Here is a 20,062-nt window from a genome sequence, read left to right as displayed (position 1 = left end):
CCAGTCAATTTTACCCACTTCCTCCCTAAACTTTTCTACACAGTATTTTTTGAGTCCTCTGATTCTAACAGTTTTGTGACACTTAAATATATCTTTAAAAACACTCCTTGTGCAAAATGTAATAAAATAATCACTGATTCCATAGACTATTACTCCACTCTGCGATATTTTAGATTTATCAGACACCAATATTAAGTCAATTGTACTTTGCACTGTTTCACATATCCTGGTGGGATCTTTTATAATTTGGGTCAGAGCAAGTGATCGACAAAAGTGCATAAATACATTGTGGGTTGGGCTATTCTTTTTGCAGACATCAGTATTGAAATCTCCTAACAAAATGATTTCCTTCAACAGCGAATCATTACAGTTTGACACCATTTCAAGACCTTCATAGAATGCATTCTGCTTGGGCGGCCTATAACACACCCCCCAAAAAATTGGCTTGGTTTTGGGAAGGCAGATATCCAGCCAGACAATCTCCAGATCAGCGTTTAAATCTGATCTGACGTTAAAAGCAATGTCTGATCTTACAAACGCACATATTCCCCCCACCGTTCCGATTCCGATCCTTCCTGACAACAGAGTAATTACCTATCTCAATTTCTGAGTCACAAACAGATGAATCCAACCACGTCTCAGTAAAACATAAGACACCCACCTCTGATTTGTAAACCAACAGGCGTATCTCATCGATCTTCGGTAGTAGGCTTCGGACGTTTAAGTGCACAAAATGTAAGCCCTTCTTCCCAAAGGCCTCATTGAATTCCCCGATCCACTTGTAACTCGCCTCCCACTGCGCTGCCATCTTCCCACTGCCCTGCCTCCGGTGGCCTCTGTCGACATGGAGCACCCCTCCCCAGGTGCCACTCCATCGTCCTCACCACCATGTCCCCCGTCACTCGCCTCTGGTTGCCTCCGCTCCGCTGTGCACTCTCCACCCTCGTGAAGTCCTCTGATATCACTCCACCTTCAATGCTCACACACCGCATGGGTACAGCACACTGACAGCAACGGTAAGCTTCATTGACCCCATGTCCAAAGATAGAGTCACTGTATTTTAAATGAATCCACTTTGCGCATTGTGTTTTTACAGTAGCTCGATCTCCTGATCAATGTTAAATTCACAAAATGTTATGAAGGTTTAATTAAATGCATTTGTCTAACATTCTAGTTGTTTTCAATTGACACGAAGATCATGTAATAAGGAATGTTTCATGCTTTACAAAAAGTACAGCTTTTCCCAATCTATTTGTAGGACTCCTACTGAAAATACAGCAATATGCTTAAGCTTTATAAAACTAACATTGTTTGAGTCAGAGGCAGGCAGGCTTCAGGCAATAAAGACTCATGTAACACATCTCAGCAACTTTTTTTCTTTATTTGATTTGTCTCCAAAAAAATCCTGAGGTATTCACAATATAATGGCATTTATTCTGTTTGAAATAGAGGAAATGAAACGGAAAATGAAAAGACAGCGAAAAGCAGAGTGAGACAGTAGCTGTGTAGATTGATACAACTGTCAGAACAAACCCTTTGAGTTATACATACAAAAAGCCATGGAATTGCAATGGATGGAAAAAGTAAACAATTTTCCACTTTCATATCGAGCAAGTCATGCAATACCGTATTTAGAAACCCTAGGGAACAAGCAAATTATTATTCACCAACATTTTAAAACAGTTTCCACCTCGCTACAGAGTGCAGGTTAAATATGAGCCAATCAGTCCACTTCAGTCAGTATGCATAAAACGTTGACTGCTAGTCTGTTTCAGGAGGACAATTCATTACTTGTGTAAAACCAATCCAAGTTTCAAACAATGAGCTAAGTTAAGTGGTTGTTAGCATAGCACTCTCTTTAATACCACCCATGTTGTAAATGTTAAGATTTAAACCATAACCTGTTTGGCTTGACTGAGCAGGATTTCAATGAAATGAGTGCACACACCATCTAGACTTTAAACCACTCCATTATAATAGCAATGTTTCCTGTGGGTTAGTGTGGTTTGATATATTTGGCTTTTGTATCAACGGCAAGGCCAATGACAGACAGACAATTCTCTCCACCATGTGTCTTGTTTGGCTTAAAATATATATATAAAAACAGACTAATAAATAGTGAAAATACATACATTTGTTGAAATCAGTTTTTTTCCCTGCCAGTCGCAGCTCTGTGATTGGTCAAACTGGACGTCTGCAACACGAAAGAGCTCCTAACGACTCCTCCCCACCCGACTCAAAAGCTGCCCAAGTGCAAACGCCATTCATGACAATTTCAGCATTAATAAGACGCTCTCTCATTGGCTTCGTCTCAAATGGCACCCCATTCCCGATGTAGTGCACTACTTTAGGTGCACCATTTAGGGAATAGGGTGCCATTTCAAATGTAGTCAAATTAGTTTGACCATACAGTTTAATACAGCATCAGAGAACCACACAAAACAAAGTGGGGCTTCTGGGTAGAAATAAAAAAATAAAATAGCACACAAAAGATTTAAACCGAGAAACAATCGCGATATTTTGATCATGGAAAGACATAAAACAAATTCAGTTAAGAGGATATCGGAGGACCAAGGTTTCACAGCGACACAGGGTGAAGAAGTGGCTAAACGGAGCAGTGAACGTGATCGCTCCGCTTTGCGAGAAAAAGACACCTTTGACCCTGGCGTTCCGGAACGACAGAAAGAAGACTTCTCCAACTACACTGTCACACTCTCGTCATCTCAACCGCTCTCTAGGATCTTCTGGAAATGTATTTATTCAATTTGGTGTCATCTTTTCCCTGAATATAATAAAAGTTGTAAAAAAATATTATTTTTAAAACAATGGACAAAAAAGATAAATAATAAGACTTTTGGTAGACAAATTCCAAGAGACAGATCTTGCCCTCCATCCATCCTCACTCACAGCTAATTGAAAGAAAGACACACGGCACATTTAGGAACGGACAAAAAAAAAAAAAAAAAAAAAATGGTCTGCTGCTAAGATCTACACAAATGACAACTCATTTTCGCCATGAAACCAACTAAATGACAATACAAGTAAAAATGCGTATTGCAAATAGCAGATTGAAAACAAGTCAAAAGAACATAAAGGCAAAAGTGTGTCTTTTCCTAAGTACACAATTAAACATTTCGCAAAAAAAATATGTAAAAATTATAAAGATAGTTTTGTGCCCCCCCAAACATAATCTAAAATCAATAGCAGTTACATCAGCGACAATAACATGCAATTGATATACTTACAGCATTGGACTAGCAACTCCCAAACTACAAATCTCATTTAACCCACCCCAAAAACTACAACCCGACAGCCCCACCCCAACCCCAATACAATCCTTAAATAGTCAGCTCACTCAAAAACACATCTCGCTTTACTCATTTTCCCTCTGGACTAGCTGAAGGCATGATTTCAACCATACTAGGGAGAAGATCTCATATTGTCACCAAGTCCAGTTTCATCCCCATATGTTTATATACAGGAGGACTCCCTAACGTACAGCAAGCTGACGGATTTGAATGACTGCATAGTGAAAATGATATTTGGTTTTACTTACAGATGGGGCGATGACACACCCTCCCACCCCCAAGGTACAGCGCAGCAGCAGACTACTATGTGCATCCAAAATGGCACCCTAGTCACTAGATTGTGCACTACTTTTGACCAGGGTCTTATGAGCCCTGGTGATAAAGTAATGCACTACATAGGGTGTGATTTCAGAGGCACCCTACCAGAGTACATCTTTAACAGCGCTGGCTTTGCCACTGCCTGCTAAGAACACACAAAGCCACTAAACGGCAGTCAATCAGCATCACTGTGGACATACTGTCTATAGCCTACATTTGGTGTGTGTGTGGCGCGCCACCGCTGTCCTTGGCAATGGGTTAGAATTAGTATTCAAACTTTTTTATTATTATACATTTTACAAACGCACACACTAAAACACCCAAGTCATTCGGTTTTGGACTAATCCAAAAAAAAAGTTCCTACCGTTTTCAGAAAGGTGAAGAGTGGCACAGTCACCTGTCAGGTGTTTTCAAACCACGTACAGACCACGTGTGTGTGCTTGTAAACAGACAACAGCAAAACAAAAGAGAAAGTTGACAGTGGGAGACTGGGTCTGACACAGCACTGGACAGCCAAGACTGGGGGAATAGGGTGCACTTTGAGTAGAGTGCACTTTCTAGTGATTTTGGACAACCCAAGGGGTAGAGAGCATGTAAATAGTACTAATAGAAGTACATAGTCAGTATTTTAAAACTTTGTTTGAGCAAGTGGGCCAGGCAGCCTAGATTGTATAATAATGTGTCTGTCATTACTACCCGATTGCCTATAGAAAGTAGGCACATTACTATCTGATTGGTTCAAAGTAGGTACATGATGATTTGTGGCGGGGCAACAACAAACAGAATGTTGCAGACTGAAACATAACTCAAAGAACCAACACTGTTCTCTATTCCACAACGATAAGAGAACCATGTATATTCTACCTGCAACACAGCCAATCTCATGAACTCTCCCAAGACTTGGTGATGGTGAACAGTGGCTTATTACAGTACCAGTTTACACAGTAAATAGGTCTGTCTGGCTGAGTGGGTGTGATTGCTGTGCCCAGGCTTTGTCGGAGTACAAGTCTCTCCCTGTATTCTACACACACAGGCATTGCTACCCCTAAAGTGCCCCCTCCCCCTATCCCTCACTAGCTACAGAGAAACTCTGAATATATCGTAGTCCTAGTAATCAATTAGAATATCAATAACTTGTTTTCGTTGATGACACCTTTGGTGTGTAACGTCAAGGGTCGAGCTTGCAGGAGGCCCACGGACAGACAGACGGACAGGTAGACAGACCAGTCTAAATCAGGGTGACCCTGGACTACAATGTCCAAGGTCAGGGAGCAAAAGGTCAAGGTTCACAGGTCAGGACGGACAGACGGACACTCCTTCACTAATAACGACTAGACTTTGCGGTGCTGTAGTGCGATATAATTGTGACTACAACATACTATTACATTGTTAGATACAGGTGAGATGTACATCATTTGTGTGGATTAGTTTTGTGACGTTAACCTATGCTACTCATCTATCAGTGTTCCCTCACACCATTCCCCATCATCAGACTTGCTTTTCTGTATTTGGTAAATGTAAAGACATTGCATTACTTCACTTATTTGGTTTAAAAGATAAAAGTATTTGTCCTTTGGGGGACAATTATCGACAGCAGAGTCTAAAGCAAAAATTTAGCAGCAGTAGTAGCAATGTAATAAATAATTAAATATTTTTTGAAAGATACAATAATGAATAGAACAGCAAACAATTCAAAACACAAATCCTAATTCGCTCTAAAAATCATAATTGGTATATTGGTGCAACACCATTGAAAGATTTTACAATGTCCAGCTAGCTTCAACATCTGATCCATAGCCTGCCGATGGCTGAATTCAGGGCTACAAAATCTCTCTCCTTTACATCTCTCCGTTATCAAAACACTCACTTCTCTGCTCAGTCACTCATCCCTCACTAGCTCGAGACGGCCCTTAACTTTCTGTCGCGTACCCCTCTTGACCTTCTGTCTTACTTTCTTATCCTTTTCTTCCTCCGCTCCTTTTCACCTCATCCTTTCATCCTAAATACTTTTTTATCCAACTCTTTCCTTTCCTCGTCTTGCTTCTCCCTAGCGCTTCTTCTGCACATATTCATAGTCTACGTTTCCGGTTCCCACTCTCCATTTCTCTGACATACCGTTGATCTCTCTCTCTTATCGTGTCTGTGTCTAGCAGGGATTTGGCTTGGTGTGTGTTGGGGAAGTCTGATCCCAGATCTGTCAGTGCCATCTTGCAAACTCCTAATGCTGGGGGGGGGGGGGGTAGTCTTCTCTACCTGGCTTTGGCTCTGGCCCTGCAGGAGGGGAAGCAACAGTCAGGAGCAACGAGAGGGCCTTGTGTGACACCCTCAACTGACAACTACCACCTTTGGTTTGACAAAACTGTGGAGCCTCTAAAAGATGGAACAGCAGAAATAATGAAAGAAAGAAGAGAGGGTGAGTGGCTGAGTGCCATTGAGAAAGAGCAGAGAGAGGGGGTTGAAATGCTCCACAGCCAAAAATATGTTATTGTATTATTTGTAAAGGGCAAGCTCCTCTCTCTTACCTATTTCTTAACAAAAATAACTCACGCCTCCCCTCCAAACTGTTTCCTTTTGTAACACTTCTATTCAACCATAAGCAACACGGCTTTAAACCATGGCAGTACAGTTTCCCTGACTGAGTTTCACCACAGCAGCTGGGGTAAATGCAGTAAACCAAGTCCGATAAAAGGCAGACTTTTGTCCTCTCCCCTCATCCTTTTCTCCACCTGTTATCCCTCCACCTGTTATCCAGTTCCACTCAAAACCATCCTGAACTCTAAATAAATAAATACAAAACACCTTTTCTACAGCGCTACGCATAACCCTACTTTTTTTGTATTTTTTGCAATTTTTCCCAATTCAAAGCTGCTAGAACATGTACTTGTTAATATTCTCTCTAAGCATTTGAATCAAAGTTAATGTTTCTGTCATCTACAGTATTTTCAAAACTATGGTTAAAAACCAGACTGAATCCAGACCGAAACAAATACAGCGGGTCTAGTTGGTCTGTTAGAGCTACAGTGGGACAGCTATTTGCCATCCATAATAGTGAGCGTACACTTGTGTCTTAGTACACACACTCATACACAACCTGTTGAAGAGTAAGTATAGAAATAAAACACCCGGCTGAATATTGCACTGAACCTTCCACTTCTGAGCCTAGCCATCACTGCGAATGAAACTGGGCCTCTGGGCTTGCCGTAGGGACTTTTACATTGTCTTAACACTACATGATGTAGCAGAAATTAGCTCCAGTGTGTATCGACTACTCTGTTGTCAGACCCCGTAACTATGACTAGGGCTGGAGCTGAACAAGATTACACAGGCGTGTGAGATATGACTAGTGAGTAGTATTTCTGTATGTGTTTAACCACGTAAATGTATTTACGGTATCACTACTGTACGTCAGTATCTAATGGATGGAAAAGTGAGCATGCATTAGAGTAACCTACAGTATGTGTTCACGATAATAACGTACATGTGCTGATATGACTTCTGATGACGCCTAACTACAGTGTGAAGCTCTACTCTCCCGCGTGTCTGTCTGTCCTGATCGACTCAATCAGTCAATCAACCAGACTCAATCAATCAATTCACCGAGCCAGTCTGTCTGTCTAGGGTTATAGGCCTACTCCGTGTCTCCGTCCCTCTCCGGGGTCTCCCGGCTGCAGGCTCCAGTGGCTCCGGGGCAGGGCCAGTAGCTGGGGGCTACCTGCTGAAGAGCGAATGGAGCTGGTGCTGGCTGTAACATTGGCTACTGCGTGGTGACTCAGTGCGCTCCATCACCGCCTGGAACCAGCCCGCAACGTCCACCACCAGCACCTCATAGCGCCGAATGAAACTGTGCTCCTGGGGGAGAGGGAAGAGAGGGATAACAATGAGAGGGAGGGGAAGGGCAGAAGAGGAGAGCTAGGGTTAGAACACTGCGTCCATTCGCTTTCTCTAATGTACAGATTCTTTTATTCTACTAAACATTTAATTCAGACAACATTCTTCCCTTTGTCTCTTTCTTGTAATCCCTAATCATGGTTTAGAGTGGTGGTGGTTAATCAGTGTGTGAATAGCTGGAGGAGACTTACGAGCAGCTTGTGGTATTTTGGCCTTTTTCTGTGATCCTTTGTGAGGCTGTGGAAAGAGGCAGTCGATGACGTAAAAATTAACAGACAAAAAGCACTTGATATTACTTAGCAACTGTACTGTCAGTAGAGACTGGTTTTGAGAGCAGTAAGACTGCATAAATATATAATAAACTCTCAATGAGTCACACAGTGTGTTTTGTCTCACCAGTCTTTGACGAAGGACTGGAAGTCGAGGGAGAAGTCCATGCTGAGGGGGAGCGAGGGAGGGTCTTCCTGCAGCACTTTGGTCAGGACCTCAAAGTCAGTCTTGCAGTTCTTATAGGGGAACTGTCCTGTGGCCAGCTCCACCTGCAGGCCGAGGTGACACATTACAGTGTTAAGGCCAGTTTATACTTGGTCTAACGACATGTCCGTAGACAATTAGATTGCGACAAGCGACAAGTCAAAACTACTTTAAAATTTATACTCCAGTGGAATGTCTGTAGACCGGCGCTGTGACTGTCAGTTTTCTTGTTGCGACTGTCGCTATGTCCGTTGTTGTGGTTACCAGACTGCCACAGCAACCAGACCAAATCCTTCTGTGAGTTGATGTATGAGTCCTAAAATTCTCAGATACAATGACCAACTTATTTCGTCACACTGTGGCAGGAAGTTAAATTTTCTGTAAGTATACAATTACCTTGTAAATAATGGTGTTGAGTTTATTTTCATTATTATAGGAATAAAAAGCTAAAGTTAAGACGTTGTCAGCTATACTCTGGTCATTATTTGAACTGGCTAACGAACCAAAACATTGTTTAGAAAATTGCTTTTAGTTGCCTGGCTTGCTAGGTTGACATTAACTGAATTAACTTTTAAACAGATGGGTTTACTGGCATTAAAATAGAGAAAGTATGTTATTTTGAGCACCGGATTGCTGACGTCGTTGTGTGTTTATACTTTTCCATAATGACAAGTTTGATGTCGGACGACAATAGAATGTTCATGATGTCGCTACGTAAATTGGACACCATACGTAAACCTAGACACCATTTCATGCTCCCTTGAAGATGTGAAAAGCTGGATGGGTGTAAACAACATGGCGGAAAGTCCAAGCCTACCAAAAGGCTTGATGGAGCAATTATCATACTGCTTACACCCATTTTGATCCTTTCAGATGGATGACGGGACATTGAGAAGTGTCAAAGCGTAGAAGGTAGGTAAAGCTCTCAACTTTTGGCCAGGGCCACATACGAAGGCACAGGACTGACCAAAAGAAGTGCACTACATAGGGAATAGGGTGTGATGCAGTAGTGTGGGTGTTTTACCAGAGAGATGCCCAGGCTCCAGACGTCTGCTCTGATGTCATAGTCAGGCTTGCTGGGATCTGGGGGGTCTATTCTCTCAGGCTGGGAACACACAGAAACAGGCTTGGGTTAGGGGGAAACTGCATTTCTTGTACCAATACACAGGGAAATTAAAAACATTTACAGAGGACAGCAGAATTCAGCATTTTTATGTGCAACCCAGGTGGAAAAATAGTGGCGCATTAAAATTGCAGCCTTCACTTCGGTAGGTTAAACGTGGTAGAGTGCAATGGTAGTGTGTGTGTGTCCACCAAGGTGACTCACAGCCATGTAGGCAGCACAGCCGGCGCTGCGGGTCTTGGCCTTTGAGTCGACGAGTCGTCCACTGATGCCAAAGTCACACAGCTTGATCTGGCCCTTGTTGTCCAACAGAATGTTGGAGGGCTTCACGTCCCGGTGGATCACACCGTGCTTCTCCTTCAGGTACAGTAGAGCCGACACTATCTGTAGACACAAAGGGTAACACACTACTACATTGAAGAGAAATTGAACAAACTTTTTACGGGATGGGGTCAATTCCATTTGAACTAAATTCAGGAGAAACTGAACATAAAGAATCCTAATTGAAAATGAAGGGCAATTTCTTATTCAGAATTTGAGTTTCAGTTCAAAGCCTGAAAAGAGGGTATGACAGAGCAAGAAATAATAGATGAGAGATGGAGAGACTCACTGCCACAGTCATCTTTCCCAGGATGCGTTCAGGGATGGGCCCCTGGATCCTCTTCTTGAGTTTCTCAGCACACGTCCCCATCAGCTCCATTGCGATGAACACATCCGTCTGAGGACCAATCACAGTCAGTCACACAACATTGGCAATTTAAACAGAACAGTGGTTTAAATGTGACATACTAAATTATCTGTGCGTGTGACTCACGTTGGTAACTATGGCGCCATAGCACTGGATGATGTAAGGGCAGTCGTGGCTCTTCAACACAACATCCAGATCCATCAGAATCCTCTTGTTCTCGTCCTTGTTTCCTGTCCGGCGCATTTGCTGGTGACACACACACAATAAATCGGTCATCAATATTGAACGTTGATATTTCAGTTGAGGGAGAACTTCAAGCAACTGGATGGCATCACTAATTTACAACGCCGCCCGCCCCGCACACCTGTCTAACACTTAACGATTAGCCAATCACATACTGCCAGTTTCCCGGACACCGATTAAGACTAATCCTACACTAATAAGGAGATTTAAAGGGGATTATCCACTATAAGTGCTTCATGGTCCAATCTGTCTCTGGGTAACCATAGTAACCTACCTCACTCCAGAATACCAGCTGTTTCCAGCATCGTACCTCCACAGCCAAATCCAAACCAAAATCACCCCCCACATCCAAACCTATTCCCACCACCCCCTCATCCAAATAGTCACCAGCTGGTGAAAAGTGAAACTGTATATGATTGAAAGATAGAGGTAGGCCTATGTATTTTTACAGAACACACTGATTATAATGTTTATACCAGCCAGTTAAGGCTGAAAAAAACAATAGCATTCTACATATTAAATTGCATCGCTATAATAGATCATTTACAGGCTCCAGTGGTCTGCCATTATCCCTGTAGGCCATGTTGTTTGTGCTTGTAACCATGACTGTGTATACCAAGAATAAGCATTGTAAGCAACTCCCCATAGACTAGTAGTGACTGACTTCCTAATAGTTAAACAGTTAAGATAAATGGGGGGGGGGTTTAACAATGCTTAATTGTAGCGGTGGCGATACAGTATAATTACTATCACTGTGTGAGGATAAACAATGGAAGGCAAAGCCCAGAGAGAAACCGATAGAAAAAATAATAGTGATACTGAACTGACAAACAGCCCAGAGCTGCCTCCAACAGTTATATCCTCTGGTCAAATCGGCTGCTATGGAATTATGTGTTCTGCCACAGTAGGAAAAACCAATGCTATGGCCTTAACCCAAATAGCGGCAATAGAACATCCACACAGCACTTGCATAACAGAATAGGCCTAACGTTTCGAGCTGCTGCCCTCTGGAAGGCGATTAAGGGTCCCACTGTTCAGCAAGAATAGGAGCACGGCTAGTTTCATGCCACTAGGCTGTTGAACAGTGGGACATAGGACAGATGCAGACCCAATACAGTCAGACAGTAGGCTGCAGAGACTTTGAATATGTGAAAATGTGTACCAACTTTCCAGTTTTCTGTACTGCATGCCATGTGTTGTGTTTATATGCTGACACCACTAAATTAATGTCCATCTAAATGGACAATAATGTATAGTGTATCGTAAGTGTCAAACTGCAACAAGACAATGCACAAGACAAGGACAACAGAAACAGAGCGGAGGCCGGAAGGACAGACTTTTCATCCTCAAGACATGAGGTGCTAATAATGAAAGTGAAGTGACCACCTGCCAGACAATGTAACGTGCTTTCAGACTGCCTGTTTAAAATGCAATCCAGTACTATTATATATTGTCTTAAATGCCAACAAGCTGTGGTTGGAGGAGGACAAGGCTTACTTTGACGGCGATGACGTGGCCCGTCTTCTTGAAGCGCACTTTGAACACCTGACCGCACGTGCCACTGCCGATCTCCCCCTCGCTGATCAGGTCACTGACCTCGGCTGGGTACCGCTGAGGAGGGGAACAGGTGACGAGTCACAACATGTCAATGACAAACATACATGGCATATGTAGCATGATGTACTACAGTACCCATAATGCTCTGTGTATGATATCCAGTTATAATGGTGCCCCCTTGTCAAAACAGCACATTATTTTAATGAGTAGCGAGATATACAAAAAACAAAATAACTTCAGGCAATTATATAGTCCCTTACCTGGCCGTCAATCTTTAGGTAGCCTGTCTGTTTCATGATCTCCTGCAGCTTCTGGTCTATCTCCGCACTAAGGGGACACGGCACAAGCACACAAAAAGGTTAGGTGTGTCATTTGACGCATGCGTGTATATGGAAGTGTTATTATTTATTTTTTAAACTTTCTGTATCCCTTTCCAGAACATGAATGCTCCGTGTGTGTATGCTCCGTTTCTCTTACTTCTCCAGGCTCTTCACCAGGCCGTACTGTGGCGTGGGCAGGTTGAGCATGTGTCGCGGGCGGCTGGGGTAGGAATGGTGCTGGGGTGAGCTCTCAGAGGACGAGGAGCGACTCCCCCCTCCGTCGTTGGCCAGGGGCAGCTGAAGAGCTGGGGGGGAGCAGGAGAGGAGGATCATAAATAAGGGAAGGTAAAAGAAGAAGACTGGGGCTGTCCTTTATTAGCCTGGGGCCAGTCTGTTTTAGACCGTTTCTGCTTTAGGAAACATGTCGTTGTCAGAAACAGACTGGCACCCAGACTAGTGTTACTGTAATCAATTCCACTCTTTCCTCATCTCTCTTCTTAATGATAATTGAGCTTACAGCATTGAAGAGGGCAGCGTTGTAGTGGAATCTATCTAGCTCTTTGACCAAACAGTGACACAGAGAGAGACCTAAGGATAGGAAGCCAAATAGCAGAATCCCAGTGCTCCAATGCTAACTCCCTGTCACTGACGGGCTATTCAAAACACACTGACAGTTAAAGGTCTACAGTGCATTCAGAAAGTATTTAGACCCCTTGACTTCACACATTTTGTTACAGCCTTATTCTAAAATGGATTAAATAAAAAAAATCCTTAATCTACACACAATACCCCATAAGGACAAAGCGAAAACAGGTTTAGACATTTTTACAAATTTATTACAAACAAATATCAGAAATACCTTATTTACAAAAGTATTCAGACCCTTTGCTATGAGACTCGAAATTGAGCTCAGGTGCATCCTGTCTCCATTGATCATCCTTGAGATGTTTTCACAACTTGACCAGAGTCCACCTGTGGTAATTTAAATTGATTGGACATGATTTGGAAAGGCACACACCTGTCTATATAAAAGGCCCCACAGCAGACAGTGCATGTCAGAGCAAAAACCAAGCCATGAGGTCGAAGGACTTTTCTGTAGAGCTCCGAGACAGGATTGTGTCGAGGCACAGATCTGGGGAAGGGTACCAAAAAATTTCTGCATTATTGAAGGTCCCCAAAAACACAGTGGCCTCCATCATTCTTAAATTGAAGATGTTTGGAACCACCATGACTCTTCCTAGAGCTGGCCGCCCGGCCAAACTGAGCAATCGGGCCTTGGTCAGGGAGGTGACCAAGAACCCGATGGTCACTCTGACAGAGCTCCAGAGTTTCTCTGTGGAGATGGGAGAACCTTCCAGAAAGACAACCATCTCTGCAGCACTCCACCTATCATGCCTTTATGGTAGAGTGGCCAGACGGAAGCCAATCCTCAGTAAAAGGCACATGACAGTCCGCTTGGAGTTTGCCAAACGGCACCCAAAGGACTCTCAGACCATGAGAAACAAGATTCTCTGGTCTAATGAAACAGAGAGTGGACTCTTTGGCCTAAATGCCAAGTGTCACGTCTGGAGGAAACCTGGCACCATCCATACGGTGAAGCATGGTGGTGGCAGCATCATTCTATGGGGATGTTTTTCAGCGGCAGGCACTGGGAGATTAGTAAGGATCAAGGGAAAGATGAACGGAGCAAAGTGCATAGAGATCCTTAACACACAGCCAAGACAACGCAGGAGTGGCTTCTGGACAAGTCTCAATGTCCTTGAGTGGCACAGCCAGAGCCTGGATTTGAACCCGATCGAACATCTCTGGAGAGACCTGAAAATAGCTGTGCAGCAACGCTCCCCATCCAACCTGAAAGAGCTTTGACAGGATCTGCAGAGAAGAATGAGAGAAACTCCCCAAATACATGTGTACCAAGCTTTTGCGTCATATCCAAGAAGACTCGAGACTAATTGCTGCCAAAGGTGCTTCAACAAAGTCCTGAGTAAACTGTCTGAATACTTACGTGAAATGTGATAACAGCTATTTAATTTTATTGAAAAAATTTGGAAAAACAGTTCTTGCTTTGTCATTACGGGGTATTGTGTCGATTGACGAAGAAAAACAAATGTCATACATTTTAGAATAAGGCTAAAGTAACAAAATGTGGGAAAAGTGAAGGGGTCTGAATACTTTCTGAAAGCACAGTATAGGTTGGCTTATAAAATTCAGTGTCATTCTACTTCAAGGTCTCACCCATTGCCTCTCAGTTTGTACACATTTAGTGTACATCCCAAATGGCCCTCTAGTGCACTATAGACCAAAGCCCTATGAGAGCCCTATATGCCCTGGTCAAAAGTAGTGCACTATAAGGGGAAATGGTACCATTTGGGACTCCATGTTTCTATTCAGACTTCGAAAGGAGTGAATGAAAGCAGTCCATGCTCAATTTGACCTTGACGGACAGACAGAGCAGGCCAGTGTAAGTAGAACGATATCAGTTCAGTCTCCAACAGAGGTCAGCTGTGAATGTCTATAGACCACAATACAAACACTTCGACAAGACATTCCTTAAGTATTAGCAATAGCAAGACAACCCTTAGCCTGTATATTAGCAAAGCATAGGAAAACAACTTCAATTGAACTTGAAGGCTTGTTCAATCGATCCATTTTTACTTCATAATTTGACACAAAGGCAAAAAGTGTTATTGTTCAAGGAGACAACACTTCAAAAGGATATAGACAGGGTGAGCACTGAGCAGTGGAGACCAGCTACGAGAGTAGTGTTAGCTTTGACCCGCCATGCAACTACACAAACAGACCATGCGTTCAGACTGCTGCTCAGTCAGTATCTAGCTAGCAGCACCACCAAATGGAGTGGACCCTCTGCTGCAGAACATTGGAGCGCTCTCAGTGATCTCTGACCTCAGAGACCACCCTGAATAGGACATGGAGAGGACTCCAAAATCCCCCCTAACCCTCAGTTCAGACCGTTCAATGCATTTACTTCAGATGAAATCAATCCATTTATGTTTTATACACTGTGTGAAGAGCGCACCATTCCTAATCTGTGAATGGTGTCATTTGGCAAAGGGCACCTTTGGAGCCTTTGGTTTGTTTGAGGTTTTCAAAGCAACGAGGTAGTGTTGAGCAGTTCTTTAAAACGCCTTTTCAAGAGAAATACACCGCCAGGCAGTAGCTTTAATCCTTGGTTCAATCACCTGTAGCCAGGACCTGCTCACTGGAGAGAATTGGTTAGTGGGGGTTAATAGTAGACTCAGGGTAATTCTTGGTTTGGCAAAGACCAGACAGTCCTCCACACAGCTAGATCCAGACAGACACACACATCAGCCACTTAGGCACCTCTGGCAATTGACAGTGCCACTGCAAGGGGGATGCCAGGAGACCAGGACAGAATGCTTAGTTAGCACACAAAGAACATTATCTGACCCTGAGAAAGAAAGCATGGAACAGCATGGACAGACGCACAACAAGACAGACAGAAATTGACCTGTCAGACAGCCTGAACTGCAGAGCAAAGAGAATGCCAGCTTGGACACAGACATAGGCCCAGCCTGGATGGAAGACATGACAGACAGACTGAAGGACAAGTCTACAGACATGAAAAGAGGAAGAGGTGGTCAGATTTGGCCACAGCAGCACTCCTGCAGACCAACCGGTGGTGGGATGCTGGATTAGACTGTGTAATAAAAACCGTGCAGGAAGCCACATGCACCGTGTCTCTGCATCCAGCAAAACAGGGGTTAATAATATCCTCACACACACGCAGACCCAGGCATACACACTCACTGCCCTGCCACTGGCACTCACACGGAGAAGAAGGGATGGAAAGATGGAGGGAGAATGAGATTAGAGTGGAGGTGAGGTGAGAGTGGCGACCAACTGGGGATACAGTGCAAATGGCCATTTGAAAAGAAAAAAACGGGTCAGAATAGTCTTAGAATATTTTAGGTGTGCTGTACACAATTGAGGGCTAAATATCAATTTTACACAGCAATAGCCTTAGCCTATTACACATATTTTGTGAGAGGAGAATACATTGGCTGTGTGTTGTGTACTGCAATTAATTTAGGTCTACATTCAAAACTAAGGACAATGTATAAGCGCTGGTAAGGTATCATTCAGGCCAGTCATTCAGGTTTGGTGAAACCATCTAAAGAATATATGAAGTTACTAGCGTCTGTACGTTCTTTTCTGAGCTACTGAGTGTGAAATATTCCCTTGCTATTGAATAGGAGGAGTGGCATGGAGATGGGGAGAGAAAGGAGAGTAAAGGGGAGGGATAAAGAATGGATTGTGAGAAAGAGAGGGAAGGATGGAGGGTGCAGTGGCAGAGAGAGAGAGCGATGATTGAATGATACCTGCACGCTGGGAAGGAGCTGGAGCAGGACTGAGCTGGATCACGATGACTGGACAGAGAAGAGAAAATACACACGTGCACATTACTGCACTGTTCAATGCCAGGTACTCACTCACACATTCTCTGTGGGTGTTAGACAGGGTCTCACCAATAAACTACCACACACATACCAATGAACTACAACCCCATACTAACACACAAAACAAAATGAAGGAAGGTTCAATCAATCAAGAGCACCTCAGTTGATATGCTGTGTGTGCTAAAAATAAAAACCACTAGCACCTCAAATGCTGAGCTCGTCAAAGATAAGAGGGAGGCATTACCACACCGTCTTTGCTTTCCCATGCCTTTAGCTTTCCAATGAGGCTGGTTGTAAAGCAAACACCACTGGATCATTCATGTTGTCAGATTTGGTGGGGGAAATAAGTGAGAAGAAAACACATCAAATACCTTGATTGAAAAGTATAGAAATTGGGGTGGGTATAATTTGTGGAACGTTCCAACAGGAATCTGTTCCAATAACTTCGTAAATACCAAGGTTGCCAACAAACAACGCACACAAAGTTGTATAGCGACAGAATAAAATACATGGTAGGGAGTGGGCTATTTAATTATGTTTTTCACTCATGTTTATTCTGAAAAATGTCTGTACTCTGGTAGGCTATCGACAAACATTAAAAATAAGTTACATGGTGAGTTGATGCCTATTCGGCAGCTAGTTAGCTAGGTGGCTTGATCGTGTTACTTTGTATGCGTCGTTTGTTGGCAACCTTGTACTTCAAAGTTTTTGGAACAGATTCCTGTTGGAACGTTCCACAAATTATACCCACCCGAGAAATTGACCTCAGAACAACACCACCACTATCAGCATAGGGTTGAGTACCCATATCACCACATTACACTGAATGTGGCTGGCATTGAATAGTGTAAGATGAAATTCACCCATAAGCATTGGGCTGGAGCCTGTTTGAAATGTTTGACCTTCATATCGGCTGTAAGCTGATCCTAAATCGGGGCTATTGGGATAAATTCCACATGGTGCATTTGGTGGCTTGGCTGGCAAAGTCTCTAACTAGCCAGTTATATTATACCCAAACATTCTGCCAGATGTGTACATTATGTCTACATTATCGTCTACATTATAACCAAAACATTATCTGCCAAAGATGTTCAAGACTTCCGAAATAAAGAAATATCCATCATGCCCAAAATATGAGAACAACATTCATGCAAAACAAATTACGGGCTTATCAGATATATAGAATTGGTTTATAAAATGGAAAACCCAAAAAGATAACAGCTATTGTTTAGTGTTGTATTTACTAACAGCACAATATTCGTGCAATTTGTGACGTGACAAGAGCCACTTTCAGGGGTAGGTTGCTAGCTATCTTGAACGTTATAGCTGACAAGTTTGTTCACGCAACTAACTGGCAAGCTGCGTTAGCTCGAAAAGCTAACGCTAGCTTAACTGGCTACTAACATTGACTCGGTCAAAATCATACTGGCAGTTTCGCTAGAAATGTATATACACACAAGCCATGTCTGCTTAATGAACCATATTAGACCAGATATACATGTCAAATACTAAAAGACAGCTAATTGTTCCATGCCGAGAAATTAACAACAAATTGTCTGACGGATGGATGATAAGGCCTGCTAGAGCTAGCTGCTAGCCAGCAGTTGATAGGACCGAACCAAAACACAGTTCGGGATTTAAATTGAGTTGTTTCTGTTACAACGTTGCACTGATATCAAATGTTGGCTTACATAGTTTCAAAAAGTTTGTGATATGTTTATATACATGCACACGCATGACACCTCTGGGCAGGGCAACATCCAGAACTGGGGTATTTGTTTATCCATTTAGCCTGTTAGCATGTTAACTAACAGCAGCAGCATCATATCCCTATTACACCCCCTCTCTCTGCCTCTCCTTTCGCCTATTTTCCCTGTCCTCTCTCCGTTACCGACTCCCCCACGGATACTCACTTGGCCTCGGACGTGAACGTTGTGGACTCATGTCGATATTGAGGTCAATTCTTCTACGAGCATCTTTATTTTCTTGCTTTAGTTTCTCCTCGATTCTGGAGAGTCTCTGTTCCAGCGACGACATCTTGAAAAACCGAACACTATCAAAGATGATCTATTATATTTGAGTAGATAACCGAGTGACCACTTTAACGATGGAAATATATGCCCTCAATGATTGAAGGCAGGCGCGATCAGGTGGGACCATTCTAGCCAATGAGAGGGCATATACGAGTGTTAACATGCACAACTAAGTAGTTTTTCTCAAAGTTGCCAGAATGCCACGTACATTCTCTTATACCAATATATGTGTAATAGCCTAAACATTACGAAACTTCTATTCGATCAAATAAGCCTAACGTAATTCAACTTCTGACACTCTCATATACCTCCGTACAGAAAAAGGGCTTATCTCACTCGGACAGATTTTGGGCGGAGTAAATCCTCTCGATTCGCCTCTTCCTCTCTGGCACCATTGAGCGTAACCAGCTAGCTCTAGACTCCCTCTCTTGTGGACTATACAGGCAGGGACGGCTGATGTCCCAATGCCCTCCCTGATTGAAACATTCTCAGGTCAGACATTTCCATAGGAAATTGGCTTGCTTGCATGTTTGAAGGTGGATGTTGTTGTTGTTTCATACATTAATTTTAGAGGACATGAGTTGATACTTTCAGGATATTCTTCATGAGTTTACATGGTAAAGCTTGTCTAAAAATTACTTTTGTTTTATGACCATCTTACTTGTGAAGATACAGTATTGCATTAATAGCAGGGAGGTGACAGAGAATGGTCTGATGATGAGACGCCCAATCAAACACAGTAAACCATATACACATGTTTTTCCACCAGATTTTCTTTATAAATAACTCATCTCATACTTTCACTTCCTTTTGTATAGTGTACACAAGATAAGTAGTCTGCAGCCAGACAAACATGATTCACAACACACCCCCATACACAGAGACAAGGGAGGTCAAGTATGTTTTCTATTGACTTCTGCAGATGAGCATGTATTGTAGTTGGAGGATGAAGCTGCCTCTAAGTTCTGATCTAAGGTCAGTTTTCTTTTCCTAATGGATGCGGTTAGAACAAACTGATCCTAGATCCGTTCTTAATGGTCACTTCAACCTGGAGAAGCATTGAGCATGATTCATTGCTTCAATGTGTTTCCGCTTCATGCCACTGATTGAATTTGAGTGTCTTGAGCATTAAAGTCTCTCAGTGTTTGTGTGAATATTTAAATGTTAGGAACGAGACATGCATCCTTCAGCCTTTCTTTTGCGTGTGTGTGTTCAAATATGACCAAATGGCACAGGTGTAGACTGCCACATGACACACCCTTATATAAAGTTCACAGACTGGACCAATTAAAAGGCAACAGGATAAATTCAATAACGCTCTGTTGCTTTTCTCAACAACTTCATCATTATCAACCAAAAACAGAACCATAAGCACTGTCACCGTCATTTTTTTTGGCCATAATAACAACTAAAATCAGGACATTTTAAAGAATGTTAAAAGGGCAACAATTGCCCATTGTGAATGCACTAGTGATCTGGTTGGATCAGAATTGACCATTCCTCCAAGCAGTGGTTCTTTACCCCTTTTGAGACACAAGACTAGCATTGGGTAACTTGATGGGTGATTGTTCACAACATTGTAACAATGTAGAGTAATATATATGATTCTACACACTGTTGATTCACCTTCCTTCAAGCAACCATTGATAGGCAGATGGAGGTACTTCCTTT

At 42.8% G+C, this 20,062-nt stretch overlaps 1 protein-coding gene across 2 annotated transcripts; it reads right to left on the bottom strand.

Annotated features, from left to right (window-relative positions):
• Positions 1 to 1,362: 1,362 nt before the first annotated feature.
• Positions 1,363 to 18,424, bottom strand: LOC120066408 (dual specificity mitogen-activated protein kinase kinase 7-like). Of its 2 annotated transcripts, XM_039017762.1 has the most exons (12): positions 18,272 to 18,424; positions 16,281 to 16,328; positions 12,077 to 12,224; positions 11,860 to 11,926; positions 11,540 to 11,653; positions 9,926 to 10,045; positions 9,722 to 9,829; positions 9,316 to 9,495; positions 9,013 to 9,093; positions 7,911 to 8,053; positions 7,706 to 7,751; positions 1,363 to 7,475 (listed from the first exon to the last, which is right to left on the bottom strand). In XM_039017762.1, exons 1-12 carry the CDS (start codon positions 18,393 to 18,395, stop codon positions 7,335 to 7,337), a joined length of 1,320 nt encoding a protein of 439 aa, XP_038873690.1. In that variant the 5' UTR covers positions 18,396 to 18,424; the 3' UTR covers positions 1,363 to 7,334. The 2 variants fall into 2 exon arrangements, with proteins under 2 accessions (XP_038873690.1, XP_038873701.1); XM_039017773.1 differs by lacking the exon at positions 16,281 to 16,328.
• Between the last annotated feature and the right edge of the window lie 1,638 nt (positions 18,425 to 20,062).

The sequence above is a fragment of the Salvelinus namaycush genome, chromosome 2 (genome assembly GCF_016432855.1).
Source record: "Salvelinus namaycush isolate Seneca chromosome 2, SaNama_1.0, whole genome shotgun sequence".
In the NCBI taxonomy this organism is placed as follows: domain Eukaryota; kingdom Metazoa; phylum Chordata; class Actinopteri; order Salmoniformes; family Salmonidae; genus Salvelinus; species Salvelinus namaycush.
The sequence above is the reverse complement of the archived record's forward strand: the minus strand, read 5'-3'. Positions and strand labels throughout refer to the sequence as shown.

Bases quoted from the DNA above. Each gene is read 5' to 3' on its own strand.
- LOC120066408 (XM_039017762.1), bottom strand. From the start codon at position 18,395: ATGTCGTCGCTGGAACAGAGACTCTCCAGAATCGAGGAGAAACTAAAG. The intron at 16,329-18,271 runs GTGAGTATCCGT...TTCTCTGTCCAG, and splicing joins ACGTTCACGTCCGAGGCCAA to TCATCGTGATCCAGCTCAGT. The intron at 9,496-9,721 runs GTGAGTCTCTCC...TTGTGTCTACAG, and splicing joins TGGGAAAGATGACTGTGGCA to ATAGTGTCGGCTCTACTGTA.